A 15,462-nucleotide genomic window follows, 5' to 3' on the forward strand; every position below is an offset into this window, starting at 1 on the left:
AGCACTCATGGACTTATGATGAGGATAAGAAGGTAATTTGTTAATATAGACCAATAAACAAATTTTTTCTAATTTTAGCCCAGTGATTAACTCAACTTTTAGGAATTTATACTAAAGAATTGCCACATATGCACAAATAACAATAAACCCATTTAACTTTAATTTATAAACTTGCAGGCATATAGTTCAGTAATAAAAAGACCCTTCAAATATTGACTTCAGCTTATACTTGTGTGTTTAAAATCTCATGTTATAGAAACACGTTGATAAATGTTTTTTTTTTTTAACTCACATTTTTTTCTTCTTCAGATTCTTTACTCATCTTTTCGATGTCACTAGTGCCACTCTTGAAACACCGAACCCAGTTTTTCAGGGCACATCATATTTAGTCCCATCCAAATTGGACATACGGATTTTTTTAACTTTTATTTTATATTTCTAAGATTTTATTTATTTATTTGAGAGACAGCACAAGCAAGGGGAGGGGCAGAGGAAGAAGGAGACTTCCCACTGAGGGTAAGTCCAACTAGAGACTGATCTCAGGACCCTGAGATCACGACCTGAATAGAAGGCAGATTCTTAAGGGACTGAGCCACCCAGATGCCCGCAAATAGGCCTTTTTGAATCTGTGTGGGATGCTGTCCTGGGAATTTTACAGCAAGTCACAGATACTGAGTCACATGATATTAGGGGAGTTAATCTCCTACATCCTGTGGAACTTTTGGTCCCCATAATGAAACCACTTCCTGTATCACTTTTTATAGAGCTCTTTAACAAAAGAGACTTGTTTGCAAGGACATCTAATACTTGAAATTATAAGCTCATACTTCCCAAGAATAATTTTTACATCTGTATTTGACTTGGATTACCTCTGTAAGGTGGCATCCGAGTGTCTCTACAATGAACATTGATTGAGGTCTTTAAGAGGAAGTCACCTTCACCAAACATTACATTTTGTTCAAGATAGTATTTGAAAGATTGTTTAGTAGTACAAAAGGGTTTTTTTTCCTGAGAAGGTACCAATTTTATGAGAGGTAATTTTAAAGAATAACTTTTGTCACATATTGGGACATGTACAGTAATCAGACATGCTGCAAAGGTTTATGAACAAGAATGTTTATTGAAGCATTATTTTTAAAAAAGTAAAAAAGTAAAATATCCAGTGATAGAGGGTACCAAAATTACTATACATCCAGCAAGCTATATACCTGCTAAAATTGTATTAAAAGAATGTCTGATAACTTAAGGAAATGCTCATAAAATAGGAGATGGAAAAAAATCTTCTAACAAAACTGTAGGTGCCGATGTGGGGAAAATATGTAGATATTTGTATATTTGCATGAGAAAAGAAAAAACTAGTGGAAAGGTCACCATAATATTTTGATGATTACCCTTGGATTGTGAAATTTGAGGTAATTTTTATTTTCTTCTTATTTTTTTATCCTTTTAAAAATTCTTCTCAATGAGACTGTGCTAATTCTATAATCAAAGAAAGAGACTTTGTTTTTAAAATAAAATGTTTCATGAATTATTACTAGTGTTATTTTAATACATTGAAGGCTCTATTTCTCTTACTTTCCATGGTGAGTAAAGTGTTATGACCAGGAGTCTATAAGTCCGCAGTGTGAAGTGTTTATCAGTGACTAGCATGCCCCCGTCTTCCATCGTTTTGAGCAGATAAAAAGCAGGGTCAGAAATAAACTTGAAGACTGGGCGCTGTAGCACTCCCTTACTTTATTGACCTCACTCTGGCTCATTCTCATGCAGTGTGCTTTTTTACTGGTCTATCTGCAGTCTTTCTTCGTGGACCACAACAGTCGAGCTACCACTTTCATTGACCCCCGAATACCTCTTCAGAACGGGCGTCTCCCCAACCACCTGACCCACCGACAGCACCTGCAGAGGCTTCGGAGCTACAGCGCTGGAGAGGTAACCCCCCCGCCTCCCCTCCAGGCTCACAGTTCCACAGGCCCTGCTCCATTTTGGTGACTGGAATCTAGGATTGCCTGCTCTCCAAGGGCTCTGCTCTATCCCCATGGTCTTTAGAAGAATGCGGAGTCAGGGACACCCACTGAACTCTGTAGACCCATCTTCAGACCGCCTTCTTTCTGCCTTCCATTTTGTCCTAACAGTCGCCACTACAAAGATTATGTCTAGCTTAAGGGACGAAATGGAAAATGCAGGCTCAGGAGACCCGCACACCAGGCCTGCACTGTGCTTCCTTAGGCGGGCCAGTCACATGTGATTTCCTAAACGATCCTAAGGATATGACTGACATTAAACCTTGGGCTCTTCATAGATCCCGGAGAAGACATCAGTACCATAGACATACATGGACCAAAAACTGGGGGGGATCCACTGGGGACATGAATACTCTTTCTGCATCCTACCACGTGCTCTTTCCTGTTTATATCTTTAGTCACTGCCTATGGTCACCTTCCACTGAATCGTGAAACCATCCTTCTTAAACATCATGGGCATTGTCTTTCTCAAGTACAATCTCTTTATCCCATACCCTTTCCTGGCCTCCCTTCTCAAACCGAAACTCCAAACATAGCTCTTTTCTACTTCTAGTCCATTCCTGGCAATACTTTGAGTAAATCCCTCATTGATGTTTCCCAGGTATCGGTACCATCCTGGAGACTAGCAGGATCTCAGGAGGTGGTGGCCACTGAGAACCGTTTCTCGTAAAACAGGCTGTCGTGCTGGATTACAATGAGGCAAAAAATGAAGTAGTACAGGGTAAAAGAGGAAGTGTGTGTGTGTGTGTGTGTGTGTGTGTGTGTGTCTCCCCACTGCTCCCACATCATTCCAGGGAGAACTAGGGTGAATGTCTCAGGAGAAATGGGGAAAATAACAATCCACCTGGCAGCCTCAGACAGCACGTCTCAAGGGAAGAGCCTGTTCCTGACGTATTGGTACCAGTTTACTACTCTTTTAGGGGAAGCATCTGTATCCTGACAGGCCTAACTCTTCCCAACCGAGGGCGCTCACAGTATAATGCCAGTGTGAGAAAATGGATTTCCCTTTCATGGGTCATCTTGGGTTTTGCTTTAGGATGCTGCTGAAAACATGCTGATTCTTTCATTCTGTGTATATGTAAAATGTGCACCTGGCCATGCAGAGAAAAATATTACGCTTTCCCCCAGGTTACGTGGGTGTCAGGAGCACAGATAGCAGACACTCTGCAGCTGCCATGCTCGCAGGCGACAAAAAGCAGCACCCAACGTCCCAGCTCAACAGGCATTGATTATATCCCTCTCTGGTGGCACTTACTTATAACACTTCAGAAAGGATGGCATAAAATCAAGATTTATTTAAGTGGATAAACTCAAGATTCTGAATCAACTTGAAACATGCCATTTAATTTATTTAAAATATCCAAGGTCTTTAGTATTATTAAGGCGATTTCGTCGTTACGAGAGATAAACCACATATGATAAAAGAAACTGAGTCCTGAAGTCAGGTTCACTGTCAATAAAACAAAAAGGTAGGTTCCTCCTACCTCCTACCTACTACCTAAGGTAAACCCCCTAAAGATCTAGATCTCTTACATTTATAAGAAAGTAGTCTGAAAATACAAGTATTAAGACATTTCTGTTGAAATGAGATTCAAGTCATGAGTGCCACTTGCGTTACCTGTTTTTTGTTTTTTTAAAGATTTTAATTATTTATTTGACAGACAGAGGTCACAAGTAGGCAGAGAGGTAGGCAGAGAGAGAGGAGGAAGCAAGCTCCCTGCTGAGCAGAGAGCCTGATGCAGGCCTTGATCCCAGGATCCTGAGATCATGACCTGAGCCAAAGGCAGAGGCTTTAACCCACTGAGCCACCCAGGCACCCTCAGTTGATCAGGTTTTTAAACCCATCCCATCCCTCCGCAAATCTCCTGGTAGCTTTGCGCTGACACAAGGAGAAACAGAGAAAAGCTGGGAGGCAGAGAATTGCTCATCCGGTTAGCATTCCAGAGAAAACAAAGACCCAAGCTCTATGAAAATCAGTATCTGGTTCGCCCTGCTGTGAAAGCCCAGAGCCCAGGGAGTGAAACAACAGGAGGATCTTGGTATAAAAATAGGAGGAGGGGGGTGGTGGGAAATGTTAATTGTGTTTGCTGTGATATTATTTTGCTCAGCAAACATTGATTAAGTGCATGGCTTGCTATGAGCACTGTGGAATGCAAAGAAGTATGAGATATGATCCCTGCCTGGGGGGGTTTTATAGCCTGTGTTTGAAGCCAGGTCAGAAAACACAGAGTAGAGTACCAAGAACAAGTAAAATATGATTGAGTGCCAAGAGAGGTGTTAGGACAAGTGCCACAGAAGTTCAAAAGAGGCCAAGGAAAGACATCTTTACAGTTAATGTACTTGACCTAACCCTAGTATCTAGCCAGGTACAAAGGAAGAGGAAGGGCAACCCCACAGAGAGCCCGCATGAGCAGAGGTACAGCAGTAGGGTCAAGAAAGGGCAGTAAAGAGACAACAAATATTTCACTGTGACCAGAATAGGGTTTCCACTTGCATTTTGTCTTGGTTTTTAAAAGCTTTGAATGCCGTATGGTTGACACTTCCCCATGAGCCCACTGAATGATTTTTGAGAGGAATAACATGATGGTTTTTGTGGAAAAGTGGCTTTAGAGGAGAAGACGATTGGCATTTTGAGGACACTTCTCTAATGTGTGGAATTGTCCCCTGCCATTGCAGGACCTTTTTTCCTGCTCACATCCATTAACTGTCAGGAGAGCCCTCACCTCAGCCGTCACTATGACAACCGAAACAAACAAACAAACACCAAAATACCTCTAAGCATTTTCAAATATTCCCATGTGGTCATACCACTTTAGTTAAGAATTGTATTTTATAGTCAGGCAAACTTAAAAATCAGAAACTCAGCTCACACAGGGAGTTCCAGACCACAGTTCAGATCTAACTCCCAGTCCAGTGTACACTAGTATTTTAGAAAACAGACAATGGCGGCCAGGAAGAGCAAAGAAAGGAGTGATCTGCAAGAGAAGGGCCCATTAGAGGCCACTGGAGGTGGCCAAGAGACCCAAGACAAAGAACACCCCTTGGGAAGAAGACTGCAGAGGTCAGGAGGTGGGAGGAAGGGGTACCTGGGACTTCAGTTGCAGATGGAGTCTCAGCTCCGGCTTTGCCACCGAGGAGGTGTGTCACTCCTCCTTCCTTTCCTTTCTGGGGCCTCAGGTCCCTCATCTGCAGGGGACACCAGGGGACTAGATGGCTGGCTCTGTGATTCTCAGTCTGTGAGCCTCGTGGCACATTAACAACACACAGCTGAGATGAACAGGAGAGCCAGTTGGGGAGGATGGCGGGTTTGCTCTTGGGTAAGTTAGACAGTGAGTAGGAAAGCAGTAGGCTATCCAATTTGAAATGACAGTTAAGCAGATGGAAATATGAGACTCGGGAATGATCAGTGAACTGTTTCCATAATCCGTGGTTTTTCCATGTCACATGTCAGGATTACTGTTGGATTTGCTATAGATGTTTCTTAGGCCACAACCTTAGGAATCAGTATTTTCTGTTTCACCTTCATGAGCCACTCCCTTAAGTGCTACTCAGCACTGAATGTTTTATCAATTTTAAAGACAGAATTGAAATCAGCTCCTATATTCAGGATCCTAAATGGTAGAAATTTCCCTCAAGCCCCTGTGATAGGTTATTAACAGAAGCACTGTCACATTTCTTTTAGATTTTTTTTACTTCAAATGAAAAATTTTCAGGCATTTTGCTGAAAGCAGTTATCAGGAATACAGTAGTTTATGCATAAAAAGATCATGATTTGATGCTTTAGCCTGCATTTTAGTACAGTGTCACGTTGTCTGCAATATACCAAAAAAAAAAAAAAAAAAAAAAAAAAAAAAAGGTGTTAACAGAACAGGCCTAACTCTTCCCATAATGTCCAAATGGAAATGGACACAGATAAATGGAAAGAGCGTATTGGGCTATAAATATTGGGTTCCATCTCTTGTGAGGAAATCACTAACAATCACATTTGTCTTGTAACAATAAGGAAGGGTACATAATTTTTATTTCTTTTAACACCTTATTTTGGTCAGGTTAGAAAGTCATTAGTCATAGGGAAGTTCTGGAAGGGTACACACCAAAAAGGATAATAGTAATTGCCTCAGGGAAGGGCAGGGATCTGGTAGAGAAGAGAAACCGACTTTTCACTTTGAAAGCAGAGGTCACTCTGGGTCATTCTTTGCAGGGAGCTTTTTTTGATGGTAGAAGTTATTCCAGTGGCTCTGATGACACAGAGAAGTCATCATTCGGGAAGCTTGCCTTTGGGGAAGGTAACTTCCTTACCACTTCTAAAAACTGGGAATTTTCCTCTTGATTCCATGTAACCTATATGTGGTTATAGGTTTTACTGGAAGTTTATAGAATTCAGACACTTATGAAAATAAAGTTTTGAATCAACAGTAAGTAAAGAGTGTAGAAAACACAGACACAGACAGGAAAGAAGTTGAAAGGAGAGTATAATATCCCATCTGGAGACACTTCTGGTCTACACAGAAATAAAAAATTGAATCATGTTGTCTATGGTTCTGTATCCTGCTTTACCAGTACAATACCCTGGAGACGGTTCCCATGCCATTAAAATTCTTCTGTATTTTAATCATATGAGTCTACTGTAATTTAGCTCAAGCCTTCCTTTGTAATTATGTTTATTACTCACTTTCACTATTATAAATATGTTGAATGACTCAAGCATAGATCTCTCTCTTGTTTCCTTAAGATAATTCTGAAAACTCTGTTAACGATCTACTTTCAGAATACAAAAGGAATCTAGAGATGAGTGCAAATTCATTACTTGGGCTTTTCCTCTGAACTCAATATTTTATCATTAGGTCTCCAGCATTTTCAAAGAGAACGTTAGCTGATTATTAACCCAAACTCAGTCTAAAACCTGCAATTTCAATCAGGGCTTTAAAAAAAACCACCAGTTTACATTTCTAAATTGCAACACAGAAAAGAAGCTTGTTTACCAGTTACTGAAAACTATTTTCTGAGCATTTTTTTTTTTTTCTGGAGAGCTAAATGTTTGAAGTTTTCACATTTGCAATTATGATTAAAGCTATCTCAACATCAAAAGGAAAAGAAATCTTTAAATTAGTTCCTACTGCAAACTGGGTTTTAGCCAGTCATAGAATAGTCATGGCATGTCTGGGGAGAGAGGTGGGCCCTTGTGCAAGAGCGGGGGTGTCCCTTCTTTGTCTGTCTCACACACACACACACACACCTGTGAGAAACTCAGTAACACAAAAAGTGTCAAATGCACTTCAGTGAGTCATGTAATTTTGGTTTTAAATAGAAAATCCATTTTTCTAGTCATTTTCAGTAGTTAGGAAAACAAATGTTAGCATCATGTTTGCGGTGAGATCCAAATCAGGTCACTCAGCTGATGCCAGACATTCCTCAGGATGGACCATTTAGTACTGCTTTAGGGGTACAAGGATTCTAGCACATAGTAAACTCTAGACTGATCTCAAAGTCATTCCCAGCCCTGCTTGAAATTATCTCCATCTCTATAAATTCCTGGCTCCTGGTTGGACAAGCCTGTTTCTATTTAACCCTCCCATCTCTTCTCATCTGTAGGCCCTCTGCTACCTCCTTTACCCTCAGCAGATATCTCTCATGGTTCAGGTACCCCATGAGCCCTCCCTTCCCCCTGTGTCTTTTCTCCACCTCACTCCTAGTTCGCTTGAAGCACATTCATCAGTCAGTCATTGACCTGCAGGGTAGCTGCCCCTCATCTGGTTTCTGAAGTTTTGCCATCAAGCTTAGCTTTGCCAATGAGCAGGCGAGCAGGCAACTTCAGAAGTAGGCACCAGGTTTCCCTAAAACGTATCTGCGACATATGAATTCCCTCCAGCAGCCAGGAATAGAACTGAGCCTCCTCCTGTTTCAGAGTGCCCTTTATTTCGGGGCAAGCCACCAACAAGGGGACGCTTAGGCTCAGGGTGGGGCAGCAGGCATCACTTGAGTTCGGAATACAGCCGTGCCTTCCTGAGGTCTGTTACCAGACCTACTTCCTCAGTTCTGTAATACATCATTTAGATAATCTTCAACTGAGCAGTCTTTCAGAGACCTGTCTCTGCAGCATTCAAAATATTTCAAACACATTCAAGCAGACTGATGTAACTCCTTCCAAGAAAAAGAGACCTATCATTTCAGTCCTAGAAGGGCTTTACATATGTATTAATTCAAGGAGAGAGAAATGTAAAGACTCCACGCTGCCTACTTTAATAATCAGCAAACTTTTCTTTCATCACCTTGCACTGGAACCATGTACATGGGACTAGAAAGTGCTGTTGCAGAAGTACTAGCTTCTAAATCTTGGTGGCTGGCTGCAGGAGCAGTACAGAGCTGAGAGCTAATGGCGTCAAAGTGAGGAGTCTACCTCAGTAGCCCAAGGAATCTATTTCCTGGTACCCCAAGTAAGCAGTGGGCAAGGAAAAGGGCCAGGAGAGAAAGGATATATCTGCATGGCTACTACTTCAAGAAGAGCAATTCAGGGGCACCTGGGTGGCTCAGTGGGTTAAGCCTCTGCCTTCGGCTCAGGTCATAATCTCAGGGTCTTGGGATTGAGCCCCACATGGGGCTCTCTGCTCAGCAGGGAGCCTGCTTCCCCCTGTCTCTTTGCCTTCTGCTCTGCCTAGCTGTGATCTCTCTCTGTCTCTCTGTCAAATAAATAAATCTTAAAAAAAAAAAAAAAGAGCAATTCAAAGACTGCCATATACAGACAGAACTGCTAGCACAGCTTGCAAAGAAAGGATGTTACCTGTCTCTGTGTGGAGTGTGGAAGGAGGACCCAAATGAAAACCAGCAATAACCATGTCTTTAATGAGTAAGCCCTAAGTAATCTGTCCTATTTGTCATCTGCTATATGATACATGGATTAGCCTGAAAGTCCCCTTTCTGGACTTCGTAGCATAGGAATTCAATAACGCTCCTGAATTCTGTGGAAGTGAATCGTGCGCCACTCTCAGAGGGAGAATTTTCTTTCCTTATTTGTCCAGATCTTGCACACTTTTTAAGTAATATCACAAAGTAATAGTCAATGTAATTCTGAAATGTTTGCAAAGCCTATTTTGATGTACTTTACCAAACACCATCGAATGAGTCATACTCTACAGCAAACCCCATATATCTGGTGAATGTACTCCAATGGGGAAAATCTATAGGGTCCTTGTTTAAAAAGCTTACCCTGCAGGGTCCTTTAAGGAGCAGAAGTGCATGGAATCAGGGTAGGAAGCTCACTGCCACACTCTAGAACTTAGGGGGTTTGTTAAAACTTAAAACTGAGCTGAATTAATCATCACAAATATCAGTTTTAAGCTAAGCAAATTTTATATTTCATGAAATTTTATCAAAATGGGCATCCAAAACCAGGGTATTGGATCCAGGCTAACAGCAGGAGAGGAGTCAAACAGATGCTTTGTGGTCAAGCATTAGTTGCTACCGTGGTTCTGCCTCTTACAGTTTAAAATGTTGTAAAAACTAAATTTATCCAATTCTCAGTTTCTCTGTTTGGAATCTAGGGTTAATAGTGCTTATCTTTCAGAATTTTGGGAGAATGGGAGGATACTATGTGAAGAGTAGCCAGCACAGTGAATGGATCGGTAAGCACTCAGCAGAGAATGACCATCTGAGAGTGATCCGTGCTGTTCAAAAGAGCAGGTCCATTTCACACTCAGTTCTGAAGTGCGGTGCTAACTCTGAGAAATAGAAGTCGTAAACTTAATCTTTACTGAGAGTATTCATGTTGAATTTGTCTCTTCGATCAATTTTTTAAATTTAACTTTCTTTTTTCAGCTTTCGAAGATTCATTGTTTATGCACTACACCCGGTGCTCCATGTAATACGTGCCCTCCTTAATACCCACCACCAGGCTCACCCCTCCCCTCAACCCCCTCCCCGCCGAAACCCTCTAAGAAACATTTCTCCTCATCAATACGTTGAAGAGACTTATTTCCAGGACTGGAGGAAATAAGTCTCTTCAATGTATTGATGAGGAGAAATGTTTCTTAGTCGATATAGTGTATTAATTCAGATAACATTGATAACATTTGGCACATTCACTTTCTTAAAAAACCATCAACCACCCTACTTAGTCTTTTTTTTTTTTTTTAACTTGCTTATTTCTATTCACTTTCAGGACTGTAACTTCATTTCTTTCTTAACTTAGGTGATAACAGGATCTTTTACCCCTCATATTGAAAAATTAGTATCAAAAGACCATCTGAAATTGATAAGATTTCCAGTGCTAACAATTTTATTTTGAAATTAGGCTTCAGAAGTCTCTAGAAACAGAGGAGCCTCTTTACTGGCCAGGCCAGGACACAGCCTAGTAGCCGCTATTCGAAGCCAACACCAACACGAGTCATTGCCACTAGGTATGTATTATGCTTTGGGGACCCCGGATACCCAACACTTAGCCTTTTTTTTTCTTGTCATGAATCTTTTAATATTTAGGATTCTGTGTTCTCCTTTTTCCTCCCCTATGGTGTAATCTACCCCTACCCTTTATTTCCATCCCCCTTGTGCCCCTTTTTCCTTTCCCTTCACTCCTCAATTTGACCTACCATCTTCCCTGTTTCTCTTCTGCTCTCTTCCAGACCCCCATCCCTCTCTTCTGTATTCCAGTCAGTGATTTGTTAGCCGAGACAGGAGAGCATAGTTTAAATGAAGTGATGGGACCTGTTGCTCTTAGATGCAGTTTTTGATTTAGAACTCCCTTGTATGGGGATAAGTCAGCACAGTCTTCGTTCCTAATCTCAGTTATCTCTTGAGGTACATCCCACTTGTATCAAGGGAAGTGAGGTGAGAGAGCCCCGGTGGATTTGGATATTTCCATTATCACTACTGGGAAATCAACCTTGGCCACAGGTCGTCAGGGTCAAGTGCTCAAAAAAGGGTTTCTTTGAATTCATGTAAAATTTTTTGCCATAATAACTATAATAACTGACCAAGAGAAGTCAGAAGGAAGAGAGTACAACTCTCCTCATGGAAGAGCTATTTTATTTTCCTTCACCTGTTCACACAGGGATGAGTTAACACACAGTTAAGTTCCTGGAATATTAAGGATGATTAACTTAGATCTGGTTCCCTTTTGGTTTGCTCTTTTAAAAATGATAGTGCTATTATGTCACAGAAAACAACCTGCAAGAGCTTACATTTTTTGATGAGTATGTCACCTGCCCTTCAAACTCCTGGGTTAATCCTGGCATCAAGCAGCCATTTTCCAACCACTAGAGAAATTACCTCTGGGTTGAAGACTCAACCACAACTCGCCGTTCTGTCTGTTTCAGCATATAATGACAAGATTGTGGCATTTCTTCGCCAACCAAACATTTTTGAAATGCTGCAAGAGCGTCAGCCAAGCCTGGCGAGAAACCACGCACTCAGGTAGGGGCTTGTCCCTCATCCTCTAGCTCTGGGTCTCTCCAGCTGGTCTTCCAGGTGGGACAGCACCTCCGTGGGGAGAGAACAGAAGCCTGTGTTTTGTTCATGTATTTAATTATGTCTTGAATACTGAAAACGAAGGATCCGGGGGGTTCTAATATTCTTTGCAGTGTCACAATAATCAGAGCTAGTCATATTGCCGGGTCACATACTATTCATACAATGCCAATATGATTTCCGTTGATTCGGAGGGAGGCACAGGAAAAGTAAAATAGCTTCCAAAAAAGAATTACTTATGTAAAGCACCACATAAATTTTTTATTCAAGTGTTATTAACACAGTAACTAATGTGATACTAATTTCAGGTGGACAGTGTAGTGATTCAGCAGTTCTGTGCTTTACCCAGTGCTCTTCGTGGTCCCTGTACCCTTAACCCTCTTCACTTATTTCACCCATTTCCCCACCCGCCTCCCCTAGTGTAACCATCAGTTTCTTCTCTGTTGTTAAGGGTCTGTTTCTCCTTTGTCCCTGTTTTGCCTTGCTTATTTGTTTTGTTTCTTAAATTCTACATATGAGTGAGACTCTATGGTATTTTTCTCTGACTGACCTATTTTACTTGGCATTATACCATTTAGATTTATCCATGTTGTCACACATGGCAAGATCTCATTCTTTTTATGACTGAGTAATGTTCCATTGCATATATGTACCACATCTTCTTCATCCATTCATCTGTGGATGGACACTTGGATCGCATCCATATCTTGGCTGTTATATATATATGCTACCATAAACACAGGGGTGCATATATCTTTTTGAATTAGTGTTTTCAATTTTTTGGGTGAATACCCACTAGTGGAATTTTTAGATTATGTAGTAATTCTATTTATAATTTTTTTTAGGAACCTCCATACTCTTTTCCACAGTAGCGCACCAGCTTACATTCCCACTAACACTGCTTGTGGGTTCCTTTTTCTCCACATCCTTACCAGCATTTGTTGTTTCTTGTGTTTCTGATATTAGCCATTCTGACAGGTGTGAGGTGATGTCTCATTGTGGTACTGATTTGCATTTCCTTGATGATGAGTGATGTTGAGCATCTTTTCATGTGTCTCTTGGCCATCTGGATATCTTCTTTAGAAAAATATCTATTCATGTCCCCTTTCCACTTTTAATTAGATTACTTAGGGGGGTTTTGATGTTGAGTCGTATAAGTTCTTTAAATATTTTAGATGTTAACCCCTTTTTGGGTATATCACTTGCAAATATCTTCTTTCACTCACTACATTGTCTTTTGTTGTTGGTTTCCTTCACTTGCAAAGGCTTTTTGTTTTGGCGTAGTCCCAAAAGTTTATTTTTGCTTTTGTTTCCTTTGCCAAAGGAGACATATCTATAAAGATGCTTCTACAGCCAATGTCAGAGCAATTACTGCCTATGTTCTCTTTTAGGAATTTTATGGTTTTAGGTCTCACATTTAGGTCTTTAATCCATTTTAAATGTTTTATCTTTAAAATATCACAGTTAATGGTAAACCAACTATTAGATGAACATATTCAAAAATACACCAACAAGCAAGCCAAAAGTATCAGAAGTATCCTGTGTTCTAACTACTTATATCTTAATATCCATTAGTGTCACTGTTGCATGAGTGTCTCTGAAACTGAATCCACGTCATTTGGAAAGGACAGCCACTCACGGTGATAACAAGAGAACATATCCTCTGAAGTTAGATCCCACTTTCTTTGCAAGATATTCAGGTATCTCTCTGCGTCAGCTGACTACATAACATTTGGAAGCTGGCTATACGTGATGGTTAAGTGTTTCCTCTTGGAGTTTGAATTCTTACTCCATCTCTTAGAGACCATTGATCTGGGCCTGTTATTCAGCCCATAGATGCCCTTGATCTCTTCAGATACAGAGTTATCATGTGGGCATACAGAGTTATCATGTGGGCACTGTGGAGATGCTTTTATGAGTGTGTGTAAAGGATCAGGGAAGGTGGGCACAAGTGCAGTCACTAACTTGTCATCTCCCATTTGGTGGTCTTTTGCGTCTAGCTGACAGCTGTAGTACTCTGATTTGACTTCCTCAGTGAATCACCAACACCTGAACATAGCCTCTTTGCTATTCAAATTCCTATTACTCCTGCCTGGGTGGATCATTCACTCTTCTCCCCACACACACCCACACACCCTCACAGACACCTCTTTTCCCTGCTTTTTACTCCGTGTGCATTAGAATCACTATTTTCCCCGTTGCCGGATCTCCACTCTTCCCTCTTTCCCTGTCTCTACATCCAAACATCTGCCTCTCACTTCCTCTCTTCCAGCCTTTTTTTTTTAACCTTTTTTTTTTATTCCCTATCATAGCCTGTGTTTGGGTGCTCAACATTTCTCTCCTGGATTTTCTAGGGGTGTCCTCAAAGGTGTCCCCTGGATCTAGGACAAAATTACCTTCTTATAGCACAGAATAAATCATCTTACACCAGCCTTTAAAAATACTTCCCATTGTGTATAAAATAAAGTCAGGATTTCTAAGCAGTTTCCAAAGTCTGGCCCTAACCTAACTCTCCATCCCGTGCTAATTTTTTCCTTCTGGTATCTTCCACCTCCATTAAAAAGCTGTGTTCTCTCCTTGTTCTGCCCTCTCAGGAACGGCTTTTCTCTTAAGGACCTCTCACTCCTTTTAAAGGCTCAAACCAAATGGCAAAGATTCACTGACCTAGACAAACTTCATTACTTCTTTTGCCTTACTTTATTAGTACTCCCTTTTTGTCCTTCTACTCTATTTTTTCCATTATCTCTTGAACACTGTCTGTACTACTGTCTCCATATGATATGTAAACTCCTTACAGCAGGACCTTCTGGTCCTTGCTTTGTACTACTCTCCCCCTCAGAACCAGGTCCTCTGCTTTGAAGATAAGAAACATTAATTACATTTAGAGTGAATGGAAGATCTTTATTGTGAACAGGTGACCTTCAGCACGAGTGATTGTCCCATCCACTTCTGTTCGCTCTGCCCATTTTATTACTGTGCCACAGAAGGGTCATTTATCTGTGAATTACTCTATGACTCACAGTATATCATAACTTAAGGGAATTTCCAAAGGATTTTCAGAGGGATTGTACTCTCTGGAAAGTTTCTGAGAGATTGCTGCTCTTAAACATTTTATATGTTACTGATTCTGTTACTAAGTAATGAGTTCACAGCTAATTCTTCTGAGGAATTTGAACTCACCAAAGGCACTAGAGTCTCATTTAAGTCATCTTTAAAAGTGAAAAATGTAATCCTGTGAGTAAAAGAGTGAAAGTAAACTATTTTCAGCACTATTGCATAGTATTGCATTATAACAAAATTCAAGAAACCTTAAAGTCTTTGTTGCAGTGCAGAATTGTACAATTACAATTTTCCAGATATTGGAAATAAGACATCTTGTAATTGGAAAAAATCTTGGCAATTATTTAGTACAGAAACTAATAGCTTCTTTAAGATTATGGACTCCTTTAAGGACCTGTAGGCCCAGGATGAGAGCCCGAATATCTCATCAAAAGCAGAAGGCCCATAGTAACTAAAAAGCTATGGAATAAAAAAGGGAGAATAGTAAGAGGAAGAAAATGCTCTTCAGGGAGTCAGGCTTCCAGGAACCAGGAACCTGGGCATTACTTGCTATGACTGGGCCTGTGCTTGCCCCTGAGTGTGACAGGAGGGTGACTAAGCTCTATTTTAAAAGTCCAGAGGTTGAAAAGAAAACCTTCTTTCCCCATGACACTGTTCAGAGGAAGAAATTACTGCTTCCTCTGTGGTCTCCAGGTGGGGGCTGTGACCCCTGTTCAGCCTTGCTCTTCTCAGGGAGCCATGGATCCACTATCGTGGGTCCACAAAGCCAGTTTCTGGGTTAAAGGGTGGAGGGTGGGTCCTCAGAAAGCTGTTCAGCAGACAGCAGTGAATCATAAGGAAGCCACATGTGGAAAGGGAAGATGAAGCCAGAAACCCAGCGGCTGATGACATTTCTTCACTTTAAGGATCATGGTAGCAGTTT

General features: G+C 40.9%; 1 protein-coding gene across 2 annotated transcripts in view; it reads left to right on the top strand.

The window, feature by feature from the left end:
* Positions 1–15,462, top strand: part of HECW1 (HECT, C2 and WW domain containing E3 ubiquitin protein ligase 1) — a 452,340-nt gene that overhangs the window by 378,411 nt on the left and 58,467 nt on the right. For both annotated transcript variants that reach the window (XM_004739366.3, XM_045089534.1), the window contains 3 exons: positions 1,795–1,929; positions 10,309–10,414; positions 11,330–11,426. In XM_004739366.3, coding sequence (XP_004739423.1) covers positions 1,795–1,929; positions 10,309–10,414; positions 11,330–11,426 — 338 coding nt within the window. The remainder of the gene's footprint in view (positions 1–1,794; positions 1,930–10,308; positions 10,415–11,329; positions 11,427–15,462) is intronic.

This window comes from Mustela putorius, unplaced genomic scaffold (assembly GCF_011764305.1).
Source record: "Mustela putorius furo isolate JIRA1106 unplaced genomic scaffold, ASM1176430v1.1 tig00003845_pilon_pilon_pilon, whole genome shotgun sequence".
Lineage (NCBI taxonomy): Eukaryota > Metazoa > Chordata > Mammalia > Carnivora > Mustelidae > Mustela > Mustela putorius.